Here is a 26,492-nt window from a genome sequence, read left to right on the forward strand (position 1 = left end):
CAAAATCTGGCATGCCTCAAGTACTTTCATAGGCTGAATAAAGGCCAACCCAAAGTGGACTTTGCATCAAGGGGAAGTAACTTTTCAAACTGTTAATTCTTCAGTTCAGATCAATGTAGGGTTCATTTACCATGTGATTCTGGAAAACGGAGCAGAAAACATAGAGCGAGAGAAAAGTTGATAGTGAACGGTAATAGGTACATTTAATAATGAGCAGCGTATCTGTGAAAAAACTTACTTCTGAAAACGAGCTGTTTTTTTTACTTGGAAGCAGACATCCATGTACAGGTTGGGGATATGTGATGAAGAGATGCATACCAAATGCCTGTTCTTTGCTATTAAACTGGTAGCCCAAAAGGAACGCTTTTAAATAACAGTGGGAATTTTCAAAGGGAACCAATCCTTCTCTGTCCAAGTGCCCATAAATAAGATCAAAATAAGCTTATTTCACTTATTCGTATTAGTTGTAGGATATACTTATTTTCCATCCTTTGACAAGTTTGAGTTTAAAAGTATATCAGATTTGATTAGATTAAATATTCCAATGGTATGCCCTTTCTTGGGAAAAGTTTTTCCTCCCATATCACTTGCCGTGGACAGATACTCTTCAAAAGGATCCGGTTTTCTTCTTTTTCCTCGACCATTGTTATTTTGCAGGAAAGGAATCATATTTCCCATCTTCCTATGGCCAGAGGTACTTCCCCGTGTCTATTAGTGCATGTGCCCATAAAACAGTCTCGGTTCCCACTGCTCTGCAGCCCCTCTCCTACCCCGCACAGTACCCGCAGAGACCCTCGGTTCTAGCGCTAGCCTGACAGTGACCTACTGCACGTGGGAGCATCTTAACCTTGAATTTGCTTCGTATTCTTCACATAAAACCCGTATAAATCAGTGAATCCACTGAATTCCTGCAGGAAATACGTGTGTAAATTAAAAACAGCTAATCCATGTTCAGATATGAGCCTGTCCCCAGATGTGTGAGGTTAAGTGGTTTACTAGCCAAAGCTGTGTGATAAAACATGGGCAAGTTTAAGATCAGAATTGAAGGTGGGGTTTTTTTCTTCAAACCTAGTTCTTAGTCCTTTATTGCATTGAGTTTCATCACTGTACAAAAGACTATTTTTTTTTTTTTTATCTGATTGTATAGAAGTGGAAATCCTACCCTCCTCCAAGGAATTCAATTCACACGGTTCAAATGAACACCATAGAAGGCAATTTACTCTATAAACAGGTTTCAAACAAATTACTTCAGCAATAAAAGAAAGTGTTTAAGGTGGACATTTTTCAGGAAATACTCTGGTTCTTGCAATGCTTTTAATGGTGGTAAATTTTACATGAACACTTACTTTAAAAGCTTTTTGGTGTAATATAAATGATGCACTTGTTATCTCAAAGCTGTCAAGACAAAATCTAATATTTGTAAGCTGCTTGGACAGGAATTTTGGCTTATGCCCCCTATGAATGAAAATGGGCCTTTTACTGCTTCTATTTGTACGTTGAGATGTGTCCTGCAGAGTGAGGCGAAGATGCCATTCATTTCAAGTTCAACTAATTTGTATTTTCCTTTGTGCATAACTCTCTGAAAAACAGAAATCCTGGACGACTGCTCTACTAATTGCAATGGGAATGGAGAATGTATCTCAGGGCACTGCCACTGTTTCCCGGGATTCCTTGGTCCTGATTGTGCAAAAGGTAATCCTATATTAAGTGACCCACAGGGCATGACAGGGATCATGATTATGGTGTGTGACTGCTGGGCTTGCAAATATTCAAAGTGATTAAAGGAGATTAAATTCCTTTTTCCAGCCAGATGGCAGATACAGTACAAGTGCACACGTAAAAAGTTTCTTTATGCTGTACTTGAGCTAAGATGCAACAACCACTTCTCTCTCCCTGACTTTCAGAGTTAATAGATTCCTCCCTCCCTCTTTGCATCTGCTCTGTGATTATAAAATACATCTTTTAATAAGTGTGTTAGCATTATGTTTTCTGTTATTTAACAGTTACAAACAGTTTCTCTTTGGAGAAAATTTCATATGTCAGTCAAATGCTTCTGTGGTCGTATGATGTCTGGAAGTTCTGATGTTTATCCAATGTTTCCTCAAATCTAGGATTGACTTTATTTTTTTTAAGAGCTTGATTGGCTCAGAAATTGATATGGGATTGTAAAACTAAGCTTCCACATTGCTGGTTTATGTGCAGATCAGTAACGGCTAAAACTTCAGTATTGTTAAGTCTGCTTAGAAGAAAGAAGAAAAGGACAGGATCTTTGCTTCAGTTCACAGGGAAGAAATATTAATCCCACTGAAAACCATAAGTAGGCATCACTGCAAATTTTCTGCAGTGGCCAATCAAGGGGAGGGAATTATTTTGATGCACCATCTGTGGAAACATTCAAGGTCAGATTGGACGGGGCTCTGAGCAACCTGATCTAGTTGAAGATGTCCCTGCTCATTGCAGGAGGGTCGGGCTATGTGACCTTTAAAGGTCCCTTCCAACCCAAACTATTCTATGATTCTCTGATTTTTTTAATATTCTAATATTCAGGTCAAAATTAAGGTATACTAGTGACGCAGACTGAGGAGATGAGGACGTTGTATTACTGCTGCGCTACCTAGTCGAAAGATTTCACCCTGTCACAACGCTTGAATCAAATGGAGGGTCGGGGGGGCTGGACTGGAAAAACAATTTTACAGAACAATAAATGCAATAAATGTAAATCTATGTAAGTGTGTAAATACAATAAAAAGGTCAATCTGCCTTCTTCAGATTCCTGTCCGGTGCTGTGCAGTGGAAATGGAGAATATGAGAAAGGTCACTGTGTGTGTCGAAACGGGTGGAAAGGACCAGAGTGTGACGTTCCAGAAGAACAGTGTATTGATCCAACCTGCTTTGGCCATGGTACTTGTATCATGGGCATCTGCATCTGTGTCCCTGGTTACAAAGGAGAAATTTGTGAAGAAGGTTTGTGAAGTTGCCCTCTCTATAGTTAGGGGGGTTGATTTTTGTCTTTAATCTCCAAACGGGTTTTAAGGCAGTTAAGAACTCATGTGGATGTGAGGACCTTACTGTGAAGCAGTACTGTTTTGCTCAAAAGCACCTTTACTGTCTCATGGAAAGTAATGTTGAGGTAGAAAATTATCAAAGACAAAGGCATTCAGGACTCAGTGACAGTCAGCAGAAGCTGATCACATAATTCCCAAGATTCACGTTTTTATGCTAAAAGATTAAAATGATTTAACATTGTCTAGTAAGACTGTCTAATAGTTGTAGCATGGGCAGTCCTCTGAAATACAGTTTTTCTTTCGGTCCAGGAGGACTCCAGTTCTCAGATGATTTCTGTTCCCTCCCTCCATTGAATCTCAGGAGCGGTAACAGAACTGGGTAGAAGTTTTTGCCTTTCAGCAAGCAGTGTATTCTCAATCCTCCGAAAGTTTCCTGGAAAACATCCCAGCAAGCAAGGATTCCCTTTTTTTTTGTGTGTGAAAGTTGTGAGACCATCTTGATTTGTTTGTCTCTGCCTTTCTTCTCTCAGGCTCCAAATACTTTTCTCAGGAAGAGTGGCTGGTGTCCCCAGTCCTCCTTGCTGCCAGGAGCCTCAGTCCCTTAGCACACACTGTCAGAGAGCCTGTGCAGACTTTTTTACTTGGCCAAAAACGAGGGGTGAGGCAGTCAGAGGATCATTGAAACAAAATATGATGTGGTGATTCTCCAAAGTAATCAGAAGATTGTAATCAGGCTTTTCCCTTTCTTCATTCTGTTACATCTTAGATTTTTCTGCGAAGAACATACTGACAATATAAAGCCAAAGAAGCAGCAAACAGTTTCAGTTTACCAGAGCATATTATGTAATTCTGTTGTCATATGTCATTTTTGCTCTGAGCCTGTGTTCAGGGTACTAATCTGGCATCCTTTAAGGCTTGGCTAATAAAAAACGGGAAATTCTGAGGACAAGTACTGATGTATCTCCACCCTCACCTATAGAAAGAAGCAGGAGTCGTTTGCCTGTTAGCATTTCTGAGAGAGCTCATCAGCTTTGACTTTCTTCCCCTGTGCATAGCCTCAGAAAGCAGAACTCTTCTTCCTGCTTTCCCTGATTTGATGATTTTTCACTAGTCCCCTTAGCCTGAAGCTAGTGACAGCATACTTTCTGCTTTCCACTATATAGATTTTAGGTAATTCTTTTGAGTAGCGTGCAGAGGCGGCTCTTTATGTGGCTTGAATTCTCTAGTCAGAAAAATGTCCAGGATGGATTTGACGGATTTGACATACCTGGTACGGTTTTTAAAGGGAGGATCAAGAGGATGCTTCTGACATACTCAGTTGTTGATAGTTTCAGAAACGGACAAAACCAAGAAAACCCAAATGGGAAAAAGCAAGTAATACATAGATTTACTCACTGAGGCCGTGATGCCGAACAAGCCTGCAGCTGGTGAGAGGCTGACTGCTCTTATCAGTTGCTTTGTTTCTTGCCATAACGTGATTGTGCAAAATGGTTGAAAAAAATAATTGAGATAAATGTACTCAGACAGCTGTTGAAACTGAGAGTGTGAAAATGTTGCGTTTTTAAAGTAAGAAATGTATTTAAAATTTTTTAAAAGGTGGAATTATGTAGAATAGGGTGGAGGAAACAAACCTGTGCAACCAAGTACCGTGGGTTTTTATTGTAACTGTGTGCATGACATGACTGTTCGGTTTACTGTATTGTACAACATAACTTGTGCAGTAGCAGTGGTAATTCTGTCAGGAATTCAGATTGCATTATTGTGTGTAAATATGAGTTCAGTGTTACAGCAGTATTGTTAACGTAGCAGACATAGTAACAGATGTACTATCCAGGGACCACCAGAAGCTATATGTGTTCATTGCTATGGGAGTCCCTCGAATTTGTCCTATCAGATTATCATTACTAACTGAGGGATACTTTGTAAACTGTTTGTGGAGTCACTCAATTATTTTTAAAAGATCAGCAAAATGAAGAGCTGTCTCACAATGAGAGAAAATTGCTGAGGATTTTTATCCTATACTTAGCAAGATATGCACTGGCCAGAAACACAGATTCCCCTCTTTCAGAATTACATTGTGCTGTGCATAAGCCTGGAAGGCTGAAAAAGATATAACATAAATCTTGAAATAAGATCTTGAATTGATGGCATAACAGCTCAAAAGATAAAGCATCCCTTCTTTATTCTTAGGTCAAGAAGTCCGATAAACTGAAGGCTGTTAATCTCTACGTCTGAAGTATTTAGTCTTCCCTTGCTGATGCAGAGAGCATCTCTTCATTCGTGCAGCACAGAATACTGTTTGCCAAGTTTACAGTTTAATTATTAAAACAGTACTTGTGCTGATACTTGAAAAATACATACAAGAGCTTTCCAAGTGCCTCCCTAACGTTAGTCCGAAGCATGATCTAAAATGAATAGGCTTTTGGCTATTTGTTTCCCATGCTCGAACCCCACAAATCCTCTTCAGCTCCCCAGTCTGCCTGCAGCCTCCAGAGGAGGTGGGCTGTGTTCTGCTTAAAATCTGTCTCGTTAGAGAAATGCTGGGTCTTCATGAAAGAATACCCTGATTGTAGACGACTAACCAGCTGATTTAAATTCTTCTACAGAGCTCCTGAATTTTTCACTAGGAATAGTTTAATCCAAATTGAGAACAAATTTAGGTCTTTGTACGTTTGCAAATTGTTCATCAGTACGTTATGACTTTTATGAATCTGTTCATTATCTGCAATTGCCCAGCACACACTTTTTATGAGTATGTAAGATTTTTTTTACAGCAAGCATTCAGTCAGGGATTCACTACTCAGGGTTAATGGATGGCCATTTTTTTTTCTTTTCTATCAAATTTTCAGCTGTAGAGATAGCTTTCTACAGGAAGATGAAAGAATAAATCTTTCTTTTCCCAGATGTAAATAAAACACAGAGCACAAATACCCAAATAGAAACACAATGCACAATTGTAGAAGTAATTATTAATTGCTCCAGTTCTTTCCCAGCTCCGCTAACTGAAGCACAAAATTTTTTACTGGCTTGGACCAATAGATCTGTTGTGGGAATCTGCATTTTGAAACTAGGACCGTATCCCTGACAAGCAGAATCGTATGATCTCTAACAGTCTACTTACTTGCTTTTTTTCTTGTTTCGGATTATACCTTTGCACAGATGTTAGCATGGACTGTTTCTTCCTTGTGTTCGTTAACATCGTTTCAGTTTGGGTATTAGCACAAAAATCACCAAATTACTCTGAATCCCTGATGTTGAATTTCACTAGGAAACCACTGTAAAGGTGCAAGTATTATGCTCTGAGTTGTATATTCCCTGCTTTCCAGAGGACTGCTTGGATCCGATGTGCTCTGGCCACGGGGTGTGCGTTCAAGGGGAGTGTCACTGCTCCACGGGCTGGGGCGGTGTGAACTGCGAGGCGGCGCTTCCCGTGTGCCAGGAGCAGTGCTCGGGGCACGGGACTTTCCTCCTGGACACGGGACTCTGCAGCTGCGAGCCGCAGTGGACAGGTTCGGACTGTTCAACAGGTATGCTGGAGATTTTACGTTCTCAATAATGCCTGTGCTTTCTGTTTGAGTCATGAAAGAAAGTAGTTACTGTTGCTGTGCTAGTATGAATTTAAAAAACAAGATAGGGATGAACCAGGGGTGCTGTGGCACGGCATTTAATGGGCTTGTCAGCAGCTGGCTTTCTGTTGACAAGGGTGGAAAGGCTTTTTCTGTGTGACAAGAACGTTGACTGCCTGATGGCATGACGGAGAGAACACTAGTCCCGCAAGAGTGCAAGTGTCTCCTCGCATGGATTGGAGTTAAGCATGGCTCTCGCCTGAGGTGTTGAGCACTTACCAGGCTCATGCAATGAAAGAATCCAGGACTCTGAGAGAGTCTGGGAGGATATATTTTAAAAAAAAAAAAAAAAAAAATCTAAATGCACTGACTGAGGCACTCTGTCAGAGTGCAAAGAAGGTTCTGTCAAAAAATCTTTAAACAAAAATGAACATCCATTCTCTCATGCTGGGATAAAAACTCTTCTTTCGTAGAGGACCATCAAGGTTTGATCCCACTGAATTTGATTAAGAACCGAAATGGATTTCCTTTGTGCTTTGTACATGTACGTTTCATTTTCTTGAAATGAATGCACTCTGGACATTTTACTCTGTAATGGAGCATGTCATTACCAATGTGCGTACTACTATTTTTTCCCTATAAAGCTCACAAAACCAGAATCGCAGATGATAAGTAGCACATCCCAGTACAGAATAGATGCAAGTGACAGATTTGCTGAATACTGTGGAATACAACCAGTGGTCCAAGTCACAAATTTTTCTTAGAAATCACCATTCAAAGGAACACTTGGAACAGTATAAATTCCCATTCAGATCTTTAAAGTGTATGGTTATGATCTTTAAATTGGGACTTATGAAATGTCCCCCTCCATGATAACCTCCATGATCAACAAAATATTGGCTTGCTAATAATTTTCAGTGTTTATTGCAAAGGTCCTGCATTCATTCTACATTCCAAAATTAATGCATATAGTTTCAGTCTGACATTGTCGGATATGGTACCAGCTTTGATAAGAATTGACTTTTTATTGGTTTTCAGCAAAAACCTGGCTGCTTGCATTTTTATCATGTATTTTATTATGCACTAAAAATATTCCCTGAATGTTAGTAATATAGTAGTACTTCCATTAATGAAGCAAATAATTAGGAAAGGTGCTAGCTGTGCACTAATTTTTTACTTACAAAATATGCAAACTAATTCTGTTCTACTACAACGTTACTGTAGCTCAAAAAGGGATGTTAATCTCCAGTAGGTCTGTTGTGTCAGCTGCATGGGGCAATTAGATATTAAGTAAGAGAACAAAGAGCTAGTAAATAACTGCAGTGAAGAGGCTTTTATCTTGTGTGCTATGACCATAGTTTTCATGTTTGTCTTGCCTCCAAGCTGTTCTGATTAATTTGTATTAAGGTAACTTTTTTCCTTAACTCCATCAACGAGTAGGGAAAAAAACTCTTTTCATCCCTACTGTCTTCGGAGTTATCAAAGGATACTTTTACAACCACCAACAGGCATCTCTCTTTAGATCTAGATACTTCAGATTTTTCCTTTCAAATATATCTTTCTGCATAGGTTTTAAACTAGATTCAGGTTTGCTGTGGCCATACAGTGAGCGTTAGACTGAAGTATAGATGTTCATTTGCGCTTCAGACTTTCTTCCCAGGATCAGTGATTGCTGTGCATGCTGGAAGTAAAGCGTGATTGTAGCGAGGAAGGAAAACATCAGATGAGTAAGTCAACAAGGTCAGAATAAACAAGCTGTCATATGCGAATGGAAAAAATTATGAGGTTCTGTACAGTGAAGAGGATGAAAAGGGTAAACCACAGAGTGCTCATCTGGAATCAGACAACAAGGAAAGCCTTGCAACTGATAGACGAGCAGTCTCTCAGCCTGCTTCAAACCCTTGCACTTTCCCACCATCTCTGTACTGCATCATTGTCAGTACTGCGAAAGTCTGCCTTTCTGTCTCACCTTGAAAAATGTAGGCTCCTGTCCTGATGGTTTCTGCATCCCCCAGCAAATTCCAAATACTTTCAAAATAAAAGGGTAAAATATTTTCAGTTTTATGTTTTTCCTAAATAGAAATTAATATCTCTTGCCGTACTTCAAAAAGGAGAAATAGCAAAGGTGCCAGAACGTTTTTGGGTACATTATCCCAGATACACTGTAGCCCGCCTGAAGAGGGATGAGCCATCACTATGATGCCTTCCCCTCTATGGCCATCTCTAGCACTTCAAACAATAAGAAATTCCATTTTACAAGCAGCAGACTGGGGAAAGAAAGAAATCAGTGTGGACATGGGTGAACAGAGATGAAGGGTGACTGTGTGCCCCGTGCTTCATATCCTGAAGGATTGCCGGTGTTTGGAGCCCCAGCCCGAGATCTGGAATCATTCATGGGGTTTTGAGGCTGGAAAAGACCATGGTGTTCATGCTGTTTGAGTTCCTGTAGGACATGTACCCCAAAAAAGTCATACTTCAATTTCTGCTTGACATTCATAATTTCTGTTCGGTTTTTAGAAGATCAACCTTCTCACAAAGACTGACAACGAAGGCTAGTCTACCATGGCCTTAGGTAAATTGTTTCAATTATGTCTGGCCCTCTCTGCCGAAAAGGGCACCTTCTATCCCCAGTTTGAATAGGTGAAAAGTCTTACAATTGTGTTGCTTTCTGTGAGGTGAAAGACTGTCAAATTCTTTGTCAAATTCATTACATTTTTTGTCAATGTTTATAAAAAGAGACAATATTTGAAATCCATTTGCTTCTCATAATGCTGCATACACACCCCTCTCTCTCTTTACCACCCCCCTTTCTCTTTCTCTCTCTCTCCCCCTATCTCTATCTTCATCTCCAGAAGAAGAAGAATGCCAGGAAAAAAATTATGTATTTCTTGGGTTTTGTGTGGGCCTTTTGGGAAGTATGGCTGACCACTAAAGTCTGCGTTTTTCTTTTCCTATTGCTTCATGAAAAAATTACATCAAGGGAACACTGACATTCCAAGCTTATATATTCAAAGGTCAAAGACAGACAAAAGAAGATACCTACATGTTAACTAACTCATCTTCCCTGTGTTTCTTATGAAACACTTTTCACTTTTCACCCTTAAAGAAATGCCATTTTGCTAAAGATGTACAGCCTGATCATTCAAGCAGTTACGTGCTCTTGTATATACTTGCTCTTCTGCACAGTTGCTGTACTAAAGACGATGTCTTTTTCTAATCTAGCAGACTGTTCAGATCAGGTTTTACATGAAATTGCATGTTGAGAGTGTTTGGATACAACAAACACTGAACTGTGACATGATTGAATTAATTGGTTGGTAAGAAGTGACTAGTTTAAAAAAGGTGAAATGTGTATATAGTTGTGTATAAATACTTGAGGGAGCACATGCACAAAAGCCCAGGCTGATGGAGTGAATTGCATTTATTTCTAGTCTTCCCTCACACGGGGCATGGTTTCTGAAGGGACTGTCAAAATGAGGAGGCCGTAGCTGTGATCCACCTAAGTATTGCAGAGTCATCTTGGAGGCTTCCGTATAGGAATATGAATGCTGGCATTATCCTCTTTTTTGGGGTCATCAACTAAATGTCGCAGATCATCCCTTGAACTTTTGCAATGCTTTTCTGAAGAGCTCTTCCTTTTTCTTTAGGCCTTATATATGTTCTTAAGGAATTAATTTATGCAATAGAATAGAATAATTCAACAGACAGCATCTGTACTACAAAGGCTGGTATAACTAGGGCGGTCCTAGGTTGTGTTCAGAGTTGAGGACTACTCTTCTGTCCAAAAATGACTCCAGTGTTAGAGGTGTGTCTTACACTATGGCTGTGGAGGGAAGCTGTGTGGCACTGAATTAACTACATACAATCAGTCCAGAGTTCATCTGACTTACTGCTCTAGTTAAACCTATCAGCTTGAGCATCTTCTATGTCTGTGGATTAGCTGGCAATCGAGCACCTTTGTAGCATTGCTACAAAGCATACGGTTAGCAGCTGTGACCTGGGGAGAGCAGATGCTTGCTGCCAAAATCATTGACAACCTCTCCTGATGTGGCCATTACACCAGCTTCTAGTCAAAAGAGTGGTAATTCTGAAGTGCTTCAAGATCTTACTGTTATCACCAGAGGCCTGAGGCCAGGATCCTTCTCCAGTGTAGCATAGACCTGCTTACTTTCTTGGCACTGCTTTGATTCCTGAAGTATTTCCAAAACCAAAAGAAACAGAGCCACCACACTGTTACAGTTCCACACTGTCCGCGCCAGTTTTGGCTAGTCAGCTTAACACAGACGCCCATCTCTGCTCTGACCTGTGGACTGCCAAAAACCGATCTCACTGCACCACCTCCAGATCAAAAGTTCTTGATGGCCAGTTGCCATCCCTTGAGATTGAGCAAATCCTCTTACAGGACTCCAGGACATCTATCAGGATATGTTTTCATTGTGTTTGAATTGGTTCTCAATAAAAGCAGCTCAGTACGGCTTGAAAGTTATTCAGACATTCAGTATTGCTAATGCTACGCTACTTGTAGGACACAACCTATGTTGGTTTTTTATTCAGCTCTATTAAGATCCATCCTTTCAATATTCTTAGCTAGATATTTATTACAGACGTATTTGGCCTCTTTCTACCCTACACAATTGAACTTCCATGAAAAGCCATTTTCTGTTGTTAGCTCAGATTTCAGTTTGCCTACCCCAAAGGTGACATGGTTTTCATTCAGGCTTTACCTTGCTACTTATGCGCCTGTTTGTAAAGGCTCTTCCTATCAGCTAACGTGCAAACAGAAAGATAGTATGATTCTGATTCTTTTGTCTTCTTTAGGCAGCGTCGACTGAATTTTGCTCTGAAAATATTAACAGATCTTTAGCTACACCAATCAAAACAACATTGATAGGTGTCCTTTCTTACAGCCGTGTGTGACATCAGGAGAAAAACAAATCACTTCTATCTGTACATAAGAGTTGGGCAAGGTCAAAGTGCTTTAATTGTTCTACATGATTACACACTGATGTCTGTTTACCATGAGGGAGATGGATTAGCCTAATATGCCAACTGGCTTGAACACCGACAGTCAAAAACAAGCTATGGCTTTCACTGCTTCAAAGTTATACTAGTGTCAGAAATTTGTAGAGAAGCAGCATATTCCAGCTGAGTTCTTCTGAATGCTTGTGCCTTGGTCATAGCTGTTACAATTCCAGTTGCAAGGATCAGTGCTGCAGTTGTTACTCACGTGGTATAATCAAGTCTTTCATTCCTGCTGGCCTGAGCAGACGTTGCTTGCTGCCTTTACCTGTGGTGTAATCTGCCTTGAAATATACACCGAGATCCAGTGTCGTCTTCTACAGTAACTTTATTTCTTTAGGTTGTTTTAGTCAGCTGTCCCTAGAACAGTCACCCATCTCATGTTCTGCTGTCTTCACTTCGGACTGTATGAGGAATGAGGACAGTTGTGTCTGCTTTTGCCTAGAAGTAAGGGAGGCACAGCCCTTATGGATAAGCTAAGCTAACGTGAGGCAGAGGTCCACAGACATCTCCGAGGAGAGCTGTCTTTCCACCATTTTGATTCCCAAAGTGTTTCCAAGACGAAAAGAAACAGCAACAGCACTGTTACAGTTCCACGCTGTCCAACACATTGACCCCAACAGTCACACCTACCATACAGCAAACAGGTCATCTTCAAACATTGTAATGTCTTTAGCTCATGCTGTTGTGGTGGGTTGACCTTGGCTAGAGGCCAGGTGCCCACCAAAGCTGCTCTATCACTCCCCCTCTTCAGCAGGACAGAGGAGAGGAAAATATAACGAGAAGCTCATGGGTCGAGATAAGGACAGGGAGAGATCAGTCAGCAATTACTGTCACAGGCAAAACAGACTCAACTTGGGGAAATCAGTTTAATTTATTGCCAGCCAAAATCAGAGTAGGATAATGAGAAACAAGACCAAATCTTAAAACAACTTCCCCCCACTGCTCCCTTCTTCCTGGGCTCAACTGTGCTCACGATTTCTCTACCACCTCCTCATGAGCAGTGCAAGGGGAGGGGGAATGGGGGTTGTGATCCGTTTATCACACATTTTTTGCTGCTCCTTCCTCCTCAAGGGCAGGACTCACACTCTTCCCCAGCTCCAGCCTGGGGTCCCTCCCACAGGAGACAGTCCTCCACGAACTTCTCCAACACGAGTCCTCCCCACAGGCTGCAGTTCTTCACTGGGTCCCAGGTCCTGCCAGCAAACCTGCTCCAGCCGGGGCTCCTCTCTCTCCCCACGGGGCCACAGGCCCTGCCAGGAGCCAGCCCCAGCGTGGGCTGCCCACGGGGTCATGGCCTCCTTCGGGCATCCCCCTGCCCCGGCGTGGGGCCCTCCTCGGGTGCGAGTGGAGATCTGCTCCCCCGTGGAGCTCCATGGCCGCAGGGGCACAGCCGGCCTCCCCGGGGGCTTCCCCAGGGGCTGCTGGGGCATCTCTGCTCTGGTGCCTGCAGCACCTCCTCCTCCTTCTGCACTGACCTGGGCGTCTGCGGAGCTGTTTTCACATCCTCGCTTCTCTCTCCGGCTGCAAATGCTACGTGCTGGGTTTTTTTCCCTTTCTTAACTCTGTTATCCCAGAGGTGCTACCACCATCGCTGATGGGCTTGGCCTTGGCCAGTGGCGGGTCCGTCTTGGAGCTGGCTGGCACCAGCTGTATCAGACACAGGGGAAGCTTCTAGCAGCTTCTCACAGAAACCACCCCTGCAACCCCCACTGCTACCAAAACTTTGCCATGCAAACCCAATGCAGCTGTCAGGAAAAAAAAAGAAAAGTGTGATTTTATCTCTCTGATCATTAGTTTGTGGAAAAACAAATGCTTCTCTGATGTAAAGCACTGAAAATTAAAAACCCATGATAATACTCACAATATAAATGTGAGTATTCTGTGTTTGAATTAATTCCTTACTGTCTTATTTATCACTTTGTTCATTTAGTTTTCATTTTTTCCTAGTTTGACCATCCTTTAGTAAGTCGCACAAAAATGTCCGAAGGCTGTTACCAGTTTAGCCATCTAACAGTGGACGTGCCCAAGAGAGGTGCACAAGAGATTGGATTCCATTTCTCATTTAGTCTTCCCCTTCCTCTAAAAGATGTGAACAGAGAATAGGAATTTCATACTTTGTTCCAAGTAAGACTGATGGTAAAATGTTTTTTGTGAAAACTACCTGTGCTGGAAAAGGTCATCGTTGGCCTATTTCAGAGTCTCGGCATCATTACATCGTACTGAATCCAGTTATGATTGTATGTGAAAATCCATTATTATTGAGATCTTCAACATACGGCTCGGTTGACCTGGGCAGCGTGGGGGTGATTTACTGCATACATGACAAAATCACACAGCAGGATGGAAGGCTGATAGTACGCTATTTCAGCGTCATCAGGACTTCAGTATAGTCAGCTTTCTACTTACTCTTTGTGGATCTTTGTTGCTTTATTTATAGGCTGTCATCTAAAATCCCTTGATGTTAATGAGTCATCTCCCTTTGAGGCATATAGGCAGTGCGTTTCGGAAAGACAAAAATCAAACTTGTGAGTACTGACTCCTCATGTCAGGTGGAAGGGAAGCTCTGGCTAATTGAAGGTGCAGCCTCAGCAAACTGAAGAAAAAACCTTATCCTCCGTTCTCAGATTGATTCTTTTAACGTGGAGCCTTGAGATTAAGGGAGTAATACCGACAGAAAAGGATGACAGGGTTGTTCAGTGGGGCAGAGCCTTACCTAACATAAATTAGCGTAACTGCAGTGATGCCACCAATGTCAGTGTGTTCCAGGTGAGAATCCAGCCCCGAGTCGCTAATTAATTGCAGTGCTATGCCCAGATTATTACAGAATGAAAAGTAATGAAATCTGTGACAGAGTTGATGCCTCTGACATCCTGTCCCGTATTCATTCCTCTAGACTCTATTCAGCCAAAGTAGGCCAGTTTCTGTCCTCCTTACTCCAGGACATTTGTCATAATTCCACTGAATCCATTTATACCACTGAAGCAACCTAATTATGATTGGAAAAAGAATACTGGCAGTTCTTAGTCACAAAAACATTCATATTAAAATGATTATATGGAGATGGTATATATTTAGCGTATCTATTTTTGGTTAAGCTCTCTCTAGCAAGATCGGTGGTAATTTTACAAAGGGTAAAAATGGATCAGCAGCCTCTTCCTGCAGTATCTTGCGAAGCGTAAAACCTCTTTAAAACTGAAGTGCTTTGAAAAATGCAAAAATGTTGTAATTGTTGTAAATTGATATGTGCAGAGTAGAGTAATTTAAAAATCATTAGAAGTATGCATTTTTTAAAGTGCTTCAAAAAGAAATCAAGGCATAATACAGTATATTAATATAGTTCAAGACATCTCAAATTGGTTTCAAAATTAAACATCAAAAACTGCAACTTGAAAAAATAATTAGGTAAAACCATTTCATTGCAATCAAAAAACTCTTCAGGTTTAGGAAATGGCCAATTTTGGTTGTCAGTCATTCTGATTTGCCAAGGACAAGGGTATTCACTACAAACAACTCACAGGAGGGAAAACAGCCTCGAAATTTCCTCAATATGTGATGTAATCTGTCACGCATTTTCTGTAGGTTGCTCTGTTCCATGGTGGTACTTCTACTCTACTCCCTATTTTAGACAAATATCAAGAACTTTTTAATTACACTGTAACCATCCTTCATTGTTTTGTTCTGAAGAAGTGATGGACTTAATTTTGTCTAGCTGTCCTCTTTCTTTAATTTGTGAGGAGCTTTTACTATTACCACTCTGCTAATTAAAAGGATGATTGAAGTTTCCCCTGCTGTACGTTGTCTGACACTGCAGACAGACTCTTCTTACTACTGTATATTTCACTGAAAAAAAACCCCGATGTGTGACTAGTTTGATTTGTATCTCCTGTAGAGTTGCAAGAGTTTGCAAAAAGATATCTGGTGAGCAAGATTTCTATTAAAAACTTGGTAGTTAAAAACTGGAACACTAAATATGTGTTGCTGGAGAATTTAAAACATGAGAAATTTAAGGCAGTGAAGAAGGACTCCAATAAAAATTAATTCTCCTGCATGTTGAAATCAGTCCAGAGGGAACCAGAAATACCTGATGTAGTCATATATTGATTTAAGAAGTAGGATAAGTCAAGGGTATGAGAGATACAATGAGGAAACTTGGGATGTTTTTCAACTGATTGCTGCTTATTTTGCAGATATGCCAAAAATAATGGCTCTTTCCTTCCCTTTTGCTTCCTGAAAATTAAGATTCTTAATCTATTGCTGTCTGCACCTATATTCAGCAAAATATTCCTCATTCAATTGTGAACATAATTTACCTAAGTCAGCTTTTTTAAATCCTGTTCTAATCCACAAAAAGGTGTTACTTATTCCACTGGGTGGAATCCACAGACCCAATTTGAGATGCTTCTCTCCCAGGAGCAAGATACCTGAATTGCTCTGATGACAGGAGTGTTGGTCCTGTTTGTCCTGCCTTCTAGGTAGCTAACAGAGACTTTCCTCTCTGTTGGCTTTGTATCATGTTTGTATAGGGAGTCTGTTTTGTCCAGGAACTGTCCGTCTCGATGTGTTTTGGGCTAGGCCAGCTCCAGTAGATCTGTTTTGAGAGTAACGTTCATCAGGATCCATAGGCAACACCTGTGTAAGGAGCGTGCCGACTCAAACTAGAGAGCTTTACATAAAGCTCTCGTATGACCTCAGTTGGGTGATTATCTCGTAGCAAAACTCGTCGAATAAGTGGGATTTTAGTAGCAATTTAGGTGCCACGGTGGTTCAAGCACCTCCAAATTTACGTAAGCTGAGCAAAGGGCTTAAGGATCTACATTTTTGATTTAGACATTAAAAGTTGTAGTTAGGTGCCTGCATCCCTTTGTGCATCTCATCCTCATCATCTATGTGGTAGTCAATCTACTAGATAGTGATTAAGAACGACAGTAAAACAACTGACAGAATATAGTATGGAAAGGACTTTTGTGAATCCTCTATGTCCAAGAAAATATCAAGATGGAAATTCTGAATATGAAAGGCTCGTACTCCACAAGATCCTTTTATAAAAGAGGTCTCTCTAAATTAGAGAAGTTGAGGGAATGTTCTGCTGGTGTTGTGGATGCTGCAATAGAGGGAGAAGAAACAGCCTAGATGGACAACGGAACAGTAGCAACACAAAATCTTCAACTTTCAATTTGCTAAGCCAAGTCCAGTGATGAAACTCCGACACGTTATCCATGCCGCCAGCATTTAAAGAAGGGTTCTTGTATTGGGAGGGAGCTTCCTCACAGTTGGAAAAGCACAAATGGGAATTGTTAGAACAAGGTACAGAAAAGCACTGCAATAATCAGAGGTTTTGTTCTTCGGTGAATTTCAGAACATCTATTACTCAAAATGTGTTGCATAGGTCTCCGAAAAGCAGATATTTATAATATTTTTGTATTGTCATGGTAAGAGTTCTACAAAAATAGCTCTATCGTTTCAATATGCTTATGCAGAGTCTATGAAGTTTAACTTGTCTCTGAAAATAAGGAATTGCTATTGATAAAATTCAAAATCATGGGAGCTTTCTTTTCTCCTACATATTGCATTTTTAAGCTCTTTGATTGTGTAGCTTGTTGTAAGCATAATATATATAGACATCTAAGGAATTCCTGGTCTCTGCCCTCTTTAAGGTCCTTTGCTTAAATATTTAGGTTCAACGAATACTTTTTAAATAAAATTAAATTTATAGTAATTGTGCAAGAACATTTCAATGGTGATAGAGCAAAAACTCCTTGTGTATTGTAGCTGCAGTGTGCTTTCGGGCATGTCGCTCTTCAGTTTAGGAAGTCTTGGCTATTTTATAAACAGATTATTAAAATAGTATCTATCGCCTTCGGATCCAAAATCATTTTCTGATGGACTGCCGAAAGCTGAGTGTTCCCAAGGCACATGTGTATTTTCAGCTCCTACTCTGGGCACCCATGGACTCGTTACCAAAATGCCTTGAAGAAGGGTGGCCAGCCTGGCGGTGCCTCTGCCAGCGCTGCGGAGCGAGAAGTAGCGGCGTGGTTTTGAGCAGTACGTGACTGGGCAGCTTGTCCTGGGGGGACCAGAACTGCCTCGGCGAAGCAACGTTTGCACGGGCGAGGAGGGACGCGGGAGAAGCGATGAGTCAGTGGGAAAATGTAGGCAGAGTAGAAGGACGAGCGAGCAAAATAATAAAGGACACTCGTTCCCTTCTTAAATCTACAAAACACTATTGCAGTTGTGCCAGGGACACGGAGGAGTGTGATAGGGGTGCTCACGGGAAACCCGGGGTCGCGTGCCCCGGGTGCTGCTTCTCCCTGGTGCAGGAAAAATGCAAGTCATGAGCTGCATCCTTGCTTTAACAGCGACAAGACGGAGCAGCAGCCACCAGATGCGTGCTGCTATTTCTGTTCGTGCTGCTGACACAGAGGAAGTTACGGTTTATTTACTGGGAGCTGCTTCATCCCTCTCTGTACTCATCCTCACACATGCAGCAATGAGCACAGAAACGTTTGCTCCTTGTTCCTGTAAGCAGTACTCACAGAAAGCCACTGAGCGCTGCATGACTTGCGCTAATTGAGGCTGCGCTCGTTGCTTTTGTGAAAGAGCTTGTTACGCCCGTGTGGTGGTTTAGCACCAGCCAGCGGCTGAGCCCCACGCAGCCGCTCGCTCGCTCCCCCACGGTGGGACGGGGAGAGAATCGGAAGAGTAACAGTGAGAAAACTCACAGGTTGAGACAAAGACAATTTAACAGGTAAAGCAAAAGCCGCGCACGCAAGCAAAGCAAAGCAAGGAATCCGTTCCCCGCTCCCCACGGGCAGGCGGGTGTTCAGCCATCCCCAGGGAAGCAGGGCTCCCTCACGCCTAACGGTGACTTGGGAAGGTGGACACCATCACTCCCTCCGCCCTTTCCTTCTTCTTCGTCCCAGCTTTATATACCGAGCATGACGTTACAAGGCAGGGAACATCCCTTTGGCCAGTCTGGGTCAGCTGTCCTGGCCGTGCCCCCTCCCACTGGCAGAGCACGGGAATCTGAAAAGTCCTTGACTTAGCATAAGCACTACAACTACTTAGCCACAGCTAAACCTTCAGTGTGTTATCAACATTATTCTCACACTAACTCCAAAGCACAGCACTGTACCAGCTATCGGGAAGAAGAAAACAACTCCATCCCAGCCAAAATCAGGACAGCCTGGCCGTTGAGTTTGTCCAAGAAAGTGTTTACTTGTGCTAAAAAGAGAGGAAGCAAGGCCAGCCTCTTCAGCTGACTTTTGCTTTTGATTGTGAAACTGAGATGATGTTACTTAGAAGCTGGTAATGACCTTTAATTTCTCATATTAGTCTTTACTGTGATACAGACTGATTGTTGGGAATACAGAGTTCCTAAGGCTTATTTTAGTTGATCCGCTGTTTCTGCCTGTCCAGGTAGTCTGGTTCTTCACTGAAAAAAAGTGTAAAAATAGAAGTACATCCTTTTAAAAGCATCCCGTCCCACACGTTGATGTCTCGCAAGTCACTATCCCCTTTCCTTCTGAGTGCCACCTCTATGTCCGATTTGGGCAACGATGGCATCTATGCCAGTTTTGGGTTGCCATTGCTTTTACACAGGTGAATCTGAAGAGATGTTCCTGTCATATGTTGAGAAGTAATACCGTGCCCACCTTCGCAACATTTTGAGTCCTTTGGAGACGTGATAAGTAAAACATATCTTCATTACTGAAGTCAGCAGGTACATGTAATGTACAGAGCATGTGACCTCGGTGAGGTAAGCATTTACTGGAGTAATTCTAGTGAGTGGGCCCATATTCAAAGGTCAGCCTGTAAGCCAGTGAATTAAAGATGGTGCCTACTCTCGGCAAATAGTGCTTAAATAAATCTTTACTTCTTTACTGAGTATTACTAACCAAATTTACTAATTAAATAATTGTGGAAAAGTTTGTGCTCTCAGCAGGGCCCTAGCCAGTGTTAATAGTAATACCCCTGCATATCATGAAAGGTTTAGTGCTTATATAAAGACGTATCCTGATCCACTCGGGCAATCTTGTGAACCTTTGCTGAAAGTAGGTGTCTCAGAATCTTTCTTTTGATGCTGTATTAGTTCAGGCTGTACCAGAGAGACAACTGTATTAAATGTACCTACTGAGCCATCTCTTTGCCCGTTTCCTTTTTCCCTGCAAAGCCATTTGGTCGCTCTCCATGTTTCTCATCATTATTACACGCTGCCTCATGCCTTTCCGGATTCTTGTGGTCTGTCACTTACTCAACAGGTTTCCCATTTTTCCTACACAACTGGCTTTTCAGCCTGAGGAACTGTGGATTGCATTTTCCCCTCTGAATGAACACAAAGGCATAGCTTTCATAGCTTTCATCTCACTCATTGCTGCTCACAATAGATTGTTCTGGACTGCTTTCTTACTAGTCCCCTGATCAAATAAAATATCGAAGAAGGTAGATGTTGCAAGGCATTTCCTTTTGTGGTTCTCAGCCTATTGTGAAGAATTTCGGAGCTTGTTAGGCAGAGGATGAATCTCCAGTGACGACTGTAATCTCACTGCTTTGCAACATACACAACCTGAAATCAAACAGCGGAGACAAATTATAAAACAGGACCAAACTTGACAAGGAAACTCCACGTTTACTTGGGAAACACAGTATTTAAAAAATGTCCTGGTCAGAATCGTGCGTGGTTCTCCTCACCCTTGTGTCAGTCCAATCTTCCCTGCTATTAGGTTGCGCTTCTGCTCATTTATTTTAAACGTTTCTCACAAAGGCTTTGTCTGACCTGCCAACCTGTATCATCTCCAAGAAAGAGGCAGGTTCTGCAGCTGAAGTCCCTCGTGTGGCAAGCACAGCATCATTGTCTTCTGCTTTACACCAGTTCTGTGACTGGGTAAAGAGAGGTGTGCCCCACGGCCAAGGAGTAATCCTTTTCAGTGGTATCAATTTTCAGAGCTTTGGCTGCCTGAAATGAAATATCGGTTAGTATGTTTACCATTACCAGTCCAGATTCATCAGGCCGTATTGATTAAATTTTTGCACTGTAAAAATACCATTTTGAACCACAGCGAAATCGATAAAGGGTGAGGTTTTTTATATATACAAATTGAATTTGGATCAGGAAGAAAATATTCTTCATCGGATGAAAAATAAAGCTGAAAAAAAGAAGTGCGATAAAAGATCCAAGAAGGGGAAAAAGTTTCTCTATCGTTTCTCCGGCCTCTGCTGTATTTGCCCTTTGGACCTTTCTGTCTGTCCACTGATTACTTTTCTACACAAATAAATTTTCAAGCAGATTGAGGCTCCCGGTTTGGAAAAGATACTTTCAAATAGGTGTAGCATTATCAGAAGCTACATTACAGGTTTTTTAAAAAATGCAATTACATTCATATATTTTGAGATACACAACAGTGTTAATGGCAGCCTTCCTACTACAAGTCAGAAGAGCTATTTATAGAGCACTTAATGCATCAGAAATAAGTTCAATGAGATGATGGTAGGATTATTTCCAGAAAGCAATTAAAACCGTCATTAGGTTGATGGTGAAACATTCTGAGTGACAAACTGTGAGGATATGGCATTTTAGTTCCAGTGGTTTTATTTTACGTGTTGTGGCCTGCGGTAAGAAGATAAGAAAGGTAGGTAGGTACCTGTGAGGCAAGACGTCAGAAAGGTTTTCTGCATAAAGCTTGCAGCAGAAAGGTTTGAAATGAAACAGTGTTTGGAGAATGGAGAAGTTTTGGAGAAGTTTTGCCTTTGGTAGAAATAGTTGATTATTTTGCATTCATTGTGTCTGAATTATCCCAAATAATAGGCAGGGCTGTGTGAGGTTTAGATTGCCCCCTTTTGTCCTGAAGACGCTGACTACTCAATAATCCTTTTCTGCAACTCTTGTCTCTCTGAGGAAGACCCAACCTCCTGAAGTACCTCACTGCCTCCCGGTAGAACGGCTCCTGGGATAACGCAGTTCATACCATGAAGAAGAGCACCAGGATCGAACCTCTATTCAGTTAGACCGATTTCAGCCGTGCTATTTTTCGGTTGCCAGTGAAACCACCCAAAAGCTTATTTACTGGAACCACTAATTAATTTCATAGCAAAACCAATAGATCTATTGAAGAGGAAATAGGAAACAGGGTATCAGCCATGTCATCGGGAGGGAAAGGGGGTACTTAATATGAGTCCAAGTAATAGAAGACATCAAGAAGAAACAAGAAAAGAATGGTATTTAAGGAGTTTAAGGAATGTCAGCATGTTCGTGTAACACACAAAAAACTGTTAATAGTTGTAGTATCTTATTAGCCTCTCTAATATTGTTCAGAGCCAGAAAGTAGGGCAATTAGGATTTGGAGCAGGACTTGTTTTCTCCTTGAGAATTTTTCGAAAATCATTCCTCTTCTGCTTAACATAGCTTTATATGCTTGCTACGGTCTCTTGCTTCATGACAGTGTCAGAAAAGATAAATATCAATAGCTGAATAAATGTAAACATTCTAGTCTGATAACAGACTGTAACAGAAAACTCCTTCAGACGCAAATGTCTCAGGTTGGGTGAGATGAACCTCGCTCGTTGCGTCTTCTGTTGGGACGGGCCACCAAGTCCCACTTTGTACGAGTGCAGAATCTTTGAAAATTACTGTGGAAATTATTTTGGAGGTATATGCAAGAACAAACTCAATGCAATAGTTTTGCAGCATTCATGTAATTAACAGTAAAGTATTGCTTTGAATTTATTCACAAACATATAACGAACTGCAAAACTCACAAATTGTTGTGGTGTTGTGAGATGACCTTTAATAAATTTCATTGTCAGATTTAAGTGCACGATACATGGAGAGAAGGACAACAAGTATTGCGCAAGAGAAATTTAGATAGAGAGAATATTTGTCTGTCAAGATAGTCTGGTGGTGGTATGGTTTACCTAGTCCTGTTGTAGGTTCTCTGTTGCTGGGAGCTTTTAAGGGATGCCAAGTATGATTGGAACAGGCTGCCGAGGGAGATGGTGAAATCGCCATCACTGGAAGTGTTCAAAAAACGTGTGGACGTGGCACTTCAGGACATGGTTTAGTGAGCATGGTGGTGTTGGGTTGACGGTTGGACTTGATGATCTTAAAGGTCTTTTCCAACCTTAATGATTCTGTGATTTCATTTAGAACAAGGAAGACTAGATGATCATATGAAGTCCTTTGCACCTCTGTTTTCCATAAATCTACATTAAAATAGGTAAACTGGGTTATGCACATAGGTACGTGTCAGAACTGTGTGTTATTTTAGTATTCTCACAGTAGAGCAGTAGAGGCGCTTTTTTTTGCCAAACGGTTGTCAGTCATTCAGTGATTATCTATCATATTGATTCATTTTTGATTGTACCAAATTTCACATAAAGTTCTATGGCATCTTCCCATCAAGTGTTGCTTGGTGGTGTGAAGGACAGGGAGAAGGTGTAGCAGCAGTCATTGGGGAATGCACCTTTGCTGCCTCTTTCACCCAGGAACCTGATTTCTTTTTGCCAGGGGAAAAAAGTTCACAAAACCTGGCAGGTGACAGCCAAAGGCTTCAAAATTAATGTTTTGCAGACACTTCCAAGTCCCTTTGATTTCCAGCTTGGGCTTGAAGAGCAGGTGCCACTGAATACTGGCATAGCCCACATAACGCTTCTGTGTTGCCTCTGTAGAAAGGCTGTCCCTCGCTTGACAGTTTATTGGCATAGCTGCTGTTGGCTAAAAACGTAAAAAATCGCACACCTAACTGGCGTACTGTGCCGCTGCTGGAGAAGCCCAGATTACATGCTGTTATAACATCCAGATTGCCAAAGGAGTTTATTTAAATTCGGAAAATAATATAAGCTGTACCATAAAAAGAACATCTCTTCTAGTACAGACACGTTAAGATGTGTAGGTATGTAAAATTTGGTATTTACATTAAACCTCTATAGTGCACTCTCTCAGGTAGCCTTCTCTCATCTAATGTGGACGACTTTCCATTAGGTTTTACTGAAAAAATAGAGCTCCAGTGCTTTTGAAGCTCCTAAAACTTTAAATTTTTGAACTTTTTTGTGGTATAAAAGATTGTATTAATAAAGTCAGTTGCTGAAAATGAAAGCTAGAACAGAGTTGTCTTCAGGACACAGCAGGAAGGTAATTTAAAAAGCTCAGGAACATTGTTGAAATTATCATGCAAGCTTATTAAATGCAATGTATATTTAAATTGAAAAAACTTTCTTTATTAGGCCTAGATAGGTGATTTTTTGCTGCCTCCAGCAGTTAAGTTTATTGGGTGAAAGTCAGGATAGATTAATTTCTAATCTTTGTGGAAAACCACTTATTAAAAAATGGATAGCAAAATTATTAATATGATATGTAAGGTTTAGACTGCCTGTAGAATAAGACTCACCACTGAATATGAAGAAAAGTAAAATGAAAGTGTTTTCATAGTATTTGACCACTTTTGTTTACTTATACTTTTGTATTCTTAGCATGATTTTCTAAGAGTTATTTCTGAAACATGTTGAATTAACATTAAAATCTTCCCTTATCATTACAAATTATAAAATATTTAGCTTTAATTTCCCGTTTCACATCCCATAAGTAGAAACTTATTATAAAACACATTTGAAAGAACTTATTGTTGACTTAGGTAATTAAAATGAAGAGTGTAGAGTGAATTTTTAATGCTTTTTAGATTAGCTCGGGAATGATCAACGTATTTGTCTCCTTCCCAAGAATACGTACAAATAGTGCTTCAGAGCTCACATTTGCCTTCTTCCAAGAAAATTAATGAGTATTCAGAATTAAGGACACGTCAGTAAAAATTCTAGACTGAGTTGAACATCTTTTAAGTATCTTATTAATTGGTTTAAGTCTAAGGGCTCTGAATTGCAGATTTGATGAAGACTGTGTTCCATCCAAGTCCCGAAGAGCAGGGGTCGGCTGAGGCCGGCTCCCAGCAAATGGCCAGCACGTTGCGTGCCGTGAGTCTGCACAGCTGAGCTGGGTTTTTAAATAAGCAAATTAACTTTCCAGCCCCGCGCTTAGAGAACCTTGTTTTGATTGCAAAGTGTGCAAGTATGAAAACTGAAACTGGGCCGTGTATTACTGTAGTTTCGGGTTATTACTGTTGGGTTTGTGGGCGCCACGAAAATTCACCCCTACTGAGGGTCTGGTCCGTTAGCCGCAGAGCAGCCTTCAGCCCCCCACGCTCCACGGGGTCTGCCTCGAGCTCAGGCAGGCTGGGCGGGCGGGCGGCCCGCCGGACAGTGCCGAAGGGGAGTGGGGAGAAGAGGTGGCTTTTGTGGAAGCCCACCAGCCTAACGCCAGCACAGTCGAGGGACTTCACGAGTTGTGCGTGTCGCACCGTGCCTTGCGAGAATGATTGGCGATGAATATAACCGCGTAACTAAAGGTTTGTGATAGAACGCCCCTGAGTTGGCTTTTTTAATCCAAGCTGTAACCTCCTGTCACCTGCCTCCTTTCTTACCTTAATTAAGAGTACCCACTGCATTTCGGGGCGCTTCCGAGTCCCGTAGGGCTAAGTGCTCTGGAAGGAGGAAGATGCTCGCTTGAGCAGAAGAGTTGCACAATGCCTGACTTGCTGTCCCACTTCAGCGCTGTCTGAATTTTTACCACATCAGCTTCGTTTCAATCTATGTACCTATTTCAAGTTGTTGTATTGTTTCCTGTTGCGTTCGGTCACCGTCTACTCACTCGGGTAACTCATTTTGTCTAGTCTGCTGTGGGAACCCAGTCTCTCGATCGAAACACAAATGCTAATGCGGCTCCCTGCTATGCTGATATTTCTGTACTTGTTTATCTACAGGAGGAGCTAAGGAATTGTTTTGCATTTAAAAACAGGTCGATCTGATCTGATAATGCTTTTTTTAATCTTAGTTGTTTGAATTAACTGTGGATTCAAGCTGCAGGTGCTACCACAGCATTAATGGGATGATGTTAGGCTTGATTTCCCTTGCTTTGCATGAGAAGTCTGGGGACAATCTCGGCTATGCACGGCAGAAGAAGACATTATCACAGTAAACAGCATTTCTGAAGCCTCAAATGAACAAAACAAATGTAGGTCTCACGATTGGCCTCGGTGACCATAAAGTATGAGCGGGCTAAGCAGCAGGACAGCTAGGGTAACTGAGGAGAGTGTCTGGTCCAAACTAAGAAACCAGGTTTTATTGCATCTGGTGCTTACAGAACTGGTTTTGATTTGCATCGAAGAAGATTTAGATTAAATATTTTGGGGGTAAATGTATTAGTAGAAGGAAAGGCAAGAGCTAGGTAGGATCATTCCGGCATTCCTTTGCCAGAACAGCTTTGACACGCACTTTTTTTTGTAACTTTTTCCTTAGTTACTGGTACCTGGTTGCTCTGCCCTGACTTGCTGGCAGAAATGAGGTGTGAAAACTGAGTAACTGAGCGCAGGACAACTAACCTAACATTTCCTATCACGCAGAGCACTTTGGGGTCCAGAACTTGTGCTGCTGTGCTATCTTTCCAAAACAGTTGGTGTTGGCCTAGAAGAAGACACTGTATTCCAGCAGGCAAAAAATAAAGGAAAATTTGTGTGGCTGTGTATGATCTTATGTGGGAAAATAGAATTTTAAAAAGGAGCCTTGTGAGTGAAGACTATATACTGACTGGCCTAGGATTTTTTTTTATGAGATAGGAAATCTTTATCTCCACTTCATTAATCTGATTGAATTTATGAGCTTAAATAGTGTTTAAACTTTTTATTCCTTGTGTGAAACATGGGGAAAACAATGGAAAACTTTCAAACAATTGAAGATCCATTTAATTTGGGGCTTATACAATAGGAATATGTGCAAGATCTCTGTCCCTGTGGTAGGGATGTGCCTTCATTACCTTCTGCTCTATGCTGCTATTTCTTTCGTTGCTTTGGAAGATGAGTTT

General features: G+C 41.3%; 1 protein-coding gene across 2 annotated transcripts in view; it reads left to right on the forward strand.

Moving 5' to 3' along the window:
* The window catches only part of TENM1 (teneurin transmembrane protein 1), a gene marked incomplete at both ends in the record, with an annotated part of 257,520 nt that overhangs the window by 129,112 nt on the left and 101,916 nt on the right, over nucleotides 1-26,492 (forward strand). For both annotated transcript variants that reach the window (XM_082004271.1, XM_082004272.1), the window contains 3 exons: nucleotides 1,591-1,692; nucleotides 2,770-2,964; nucleotides 6,332-6,532. In XM_082004271.1, coding sequence (XP_081860397.1) covers nucleotides 1,591-1,692; nucleotides 2,770-2,964; nucleotides 6,332-6,532 — 498 coding nt within the window. The remainder of the gene's footprint in view (nucleotides 1-1,590; nucleotides 1,693-2,769; nucleotides 2,965-6,331; nucleotides 6,533-26,492) is intronic.

This window comes from Phaethon aethereus (genome assembly GCF_964289735.1).
Source record: "Phaethon aethereus genome assembly, chromosome: 10".
Taxonomy (NCBI): domain Eukaryota; kingdom Metazoa; phylum Chordata; class Aves; order Phaethontiformes; family Phaethontidae; genus Phaethon; species Phaethon aethereus.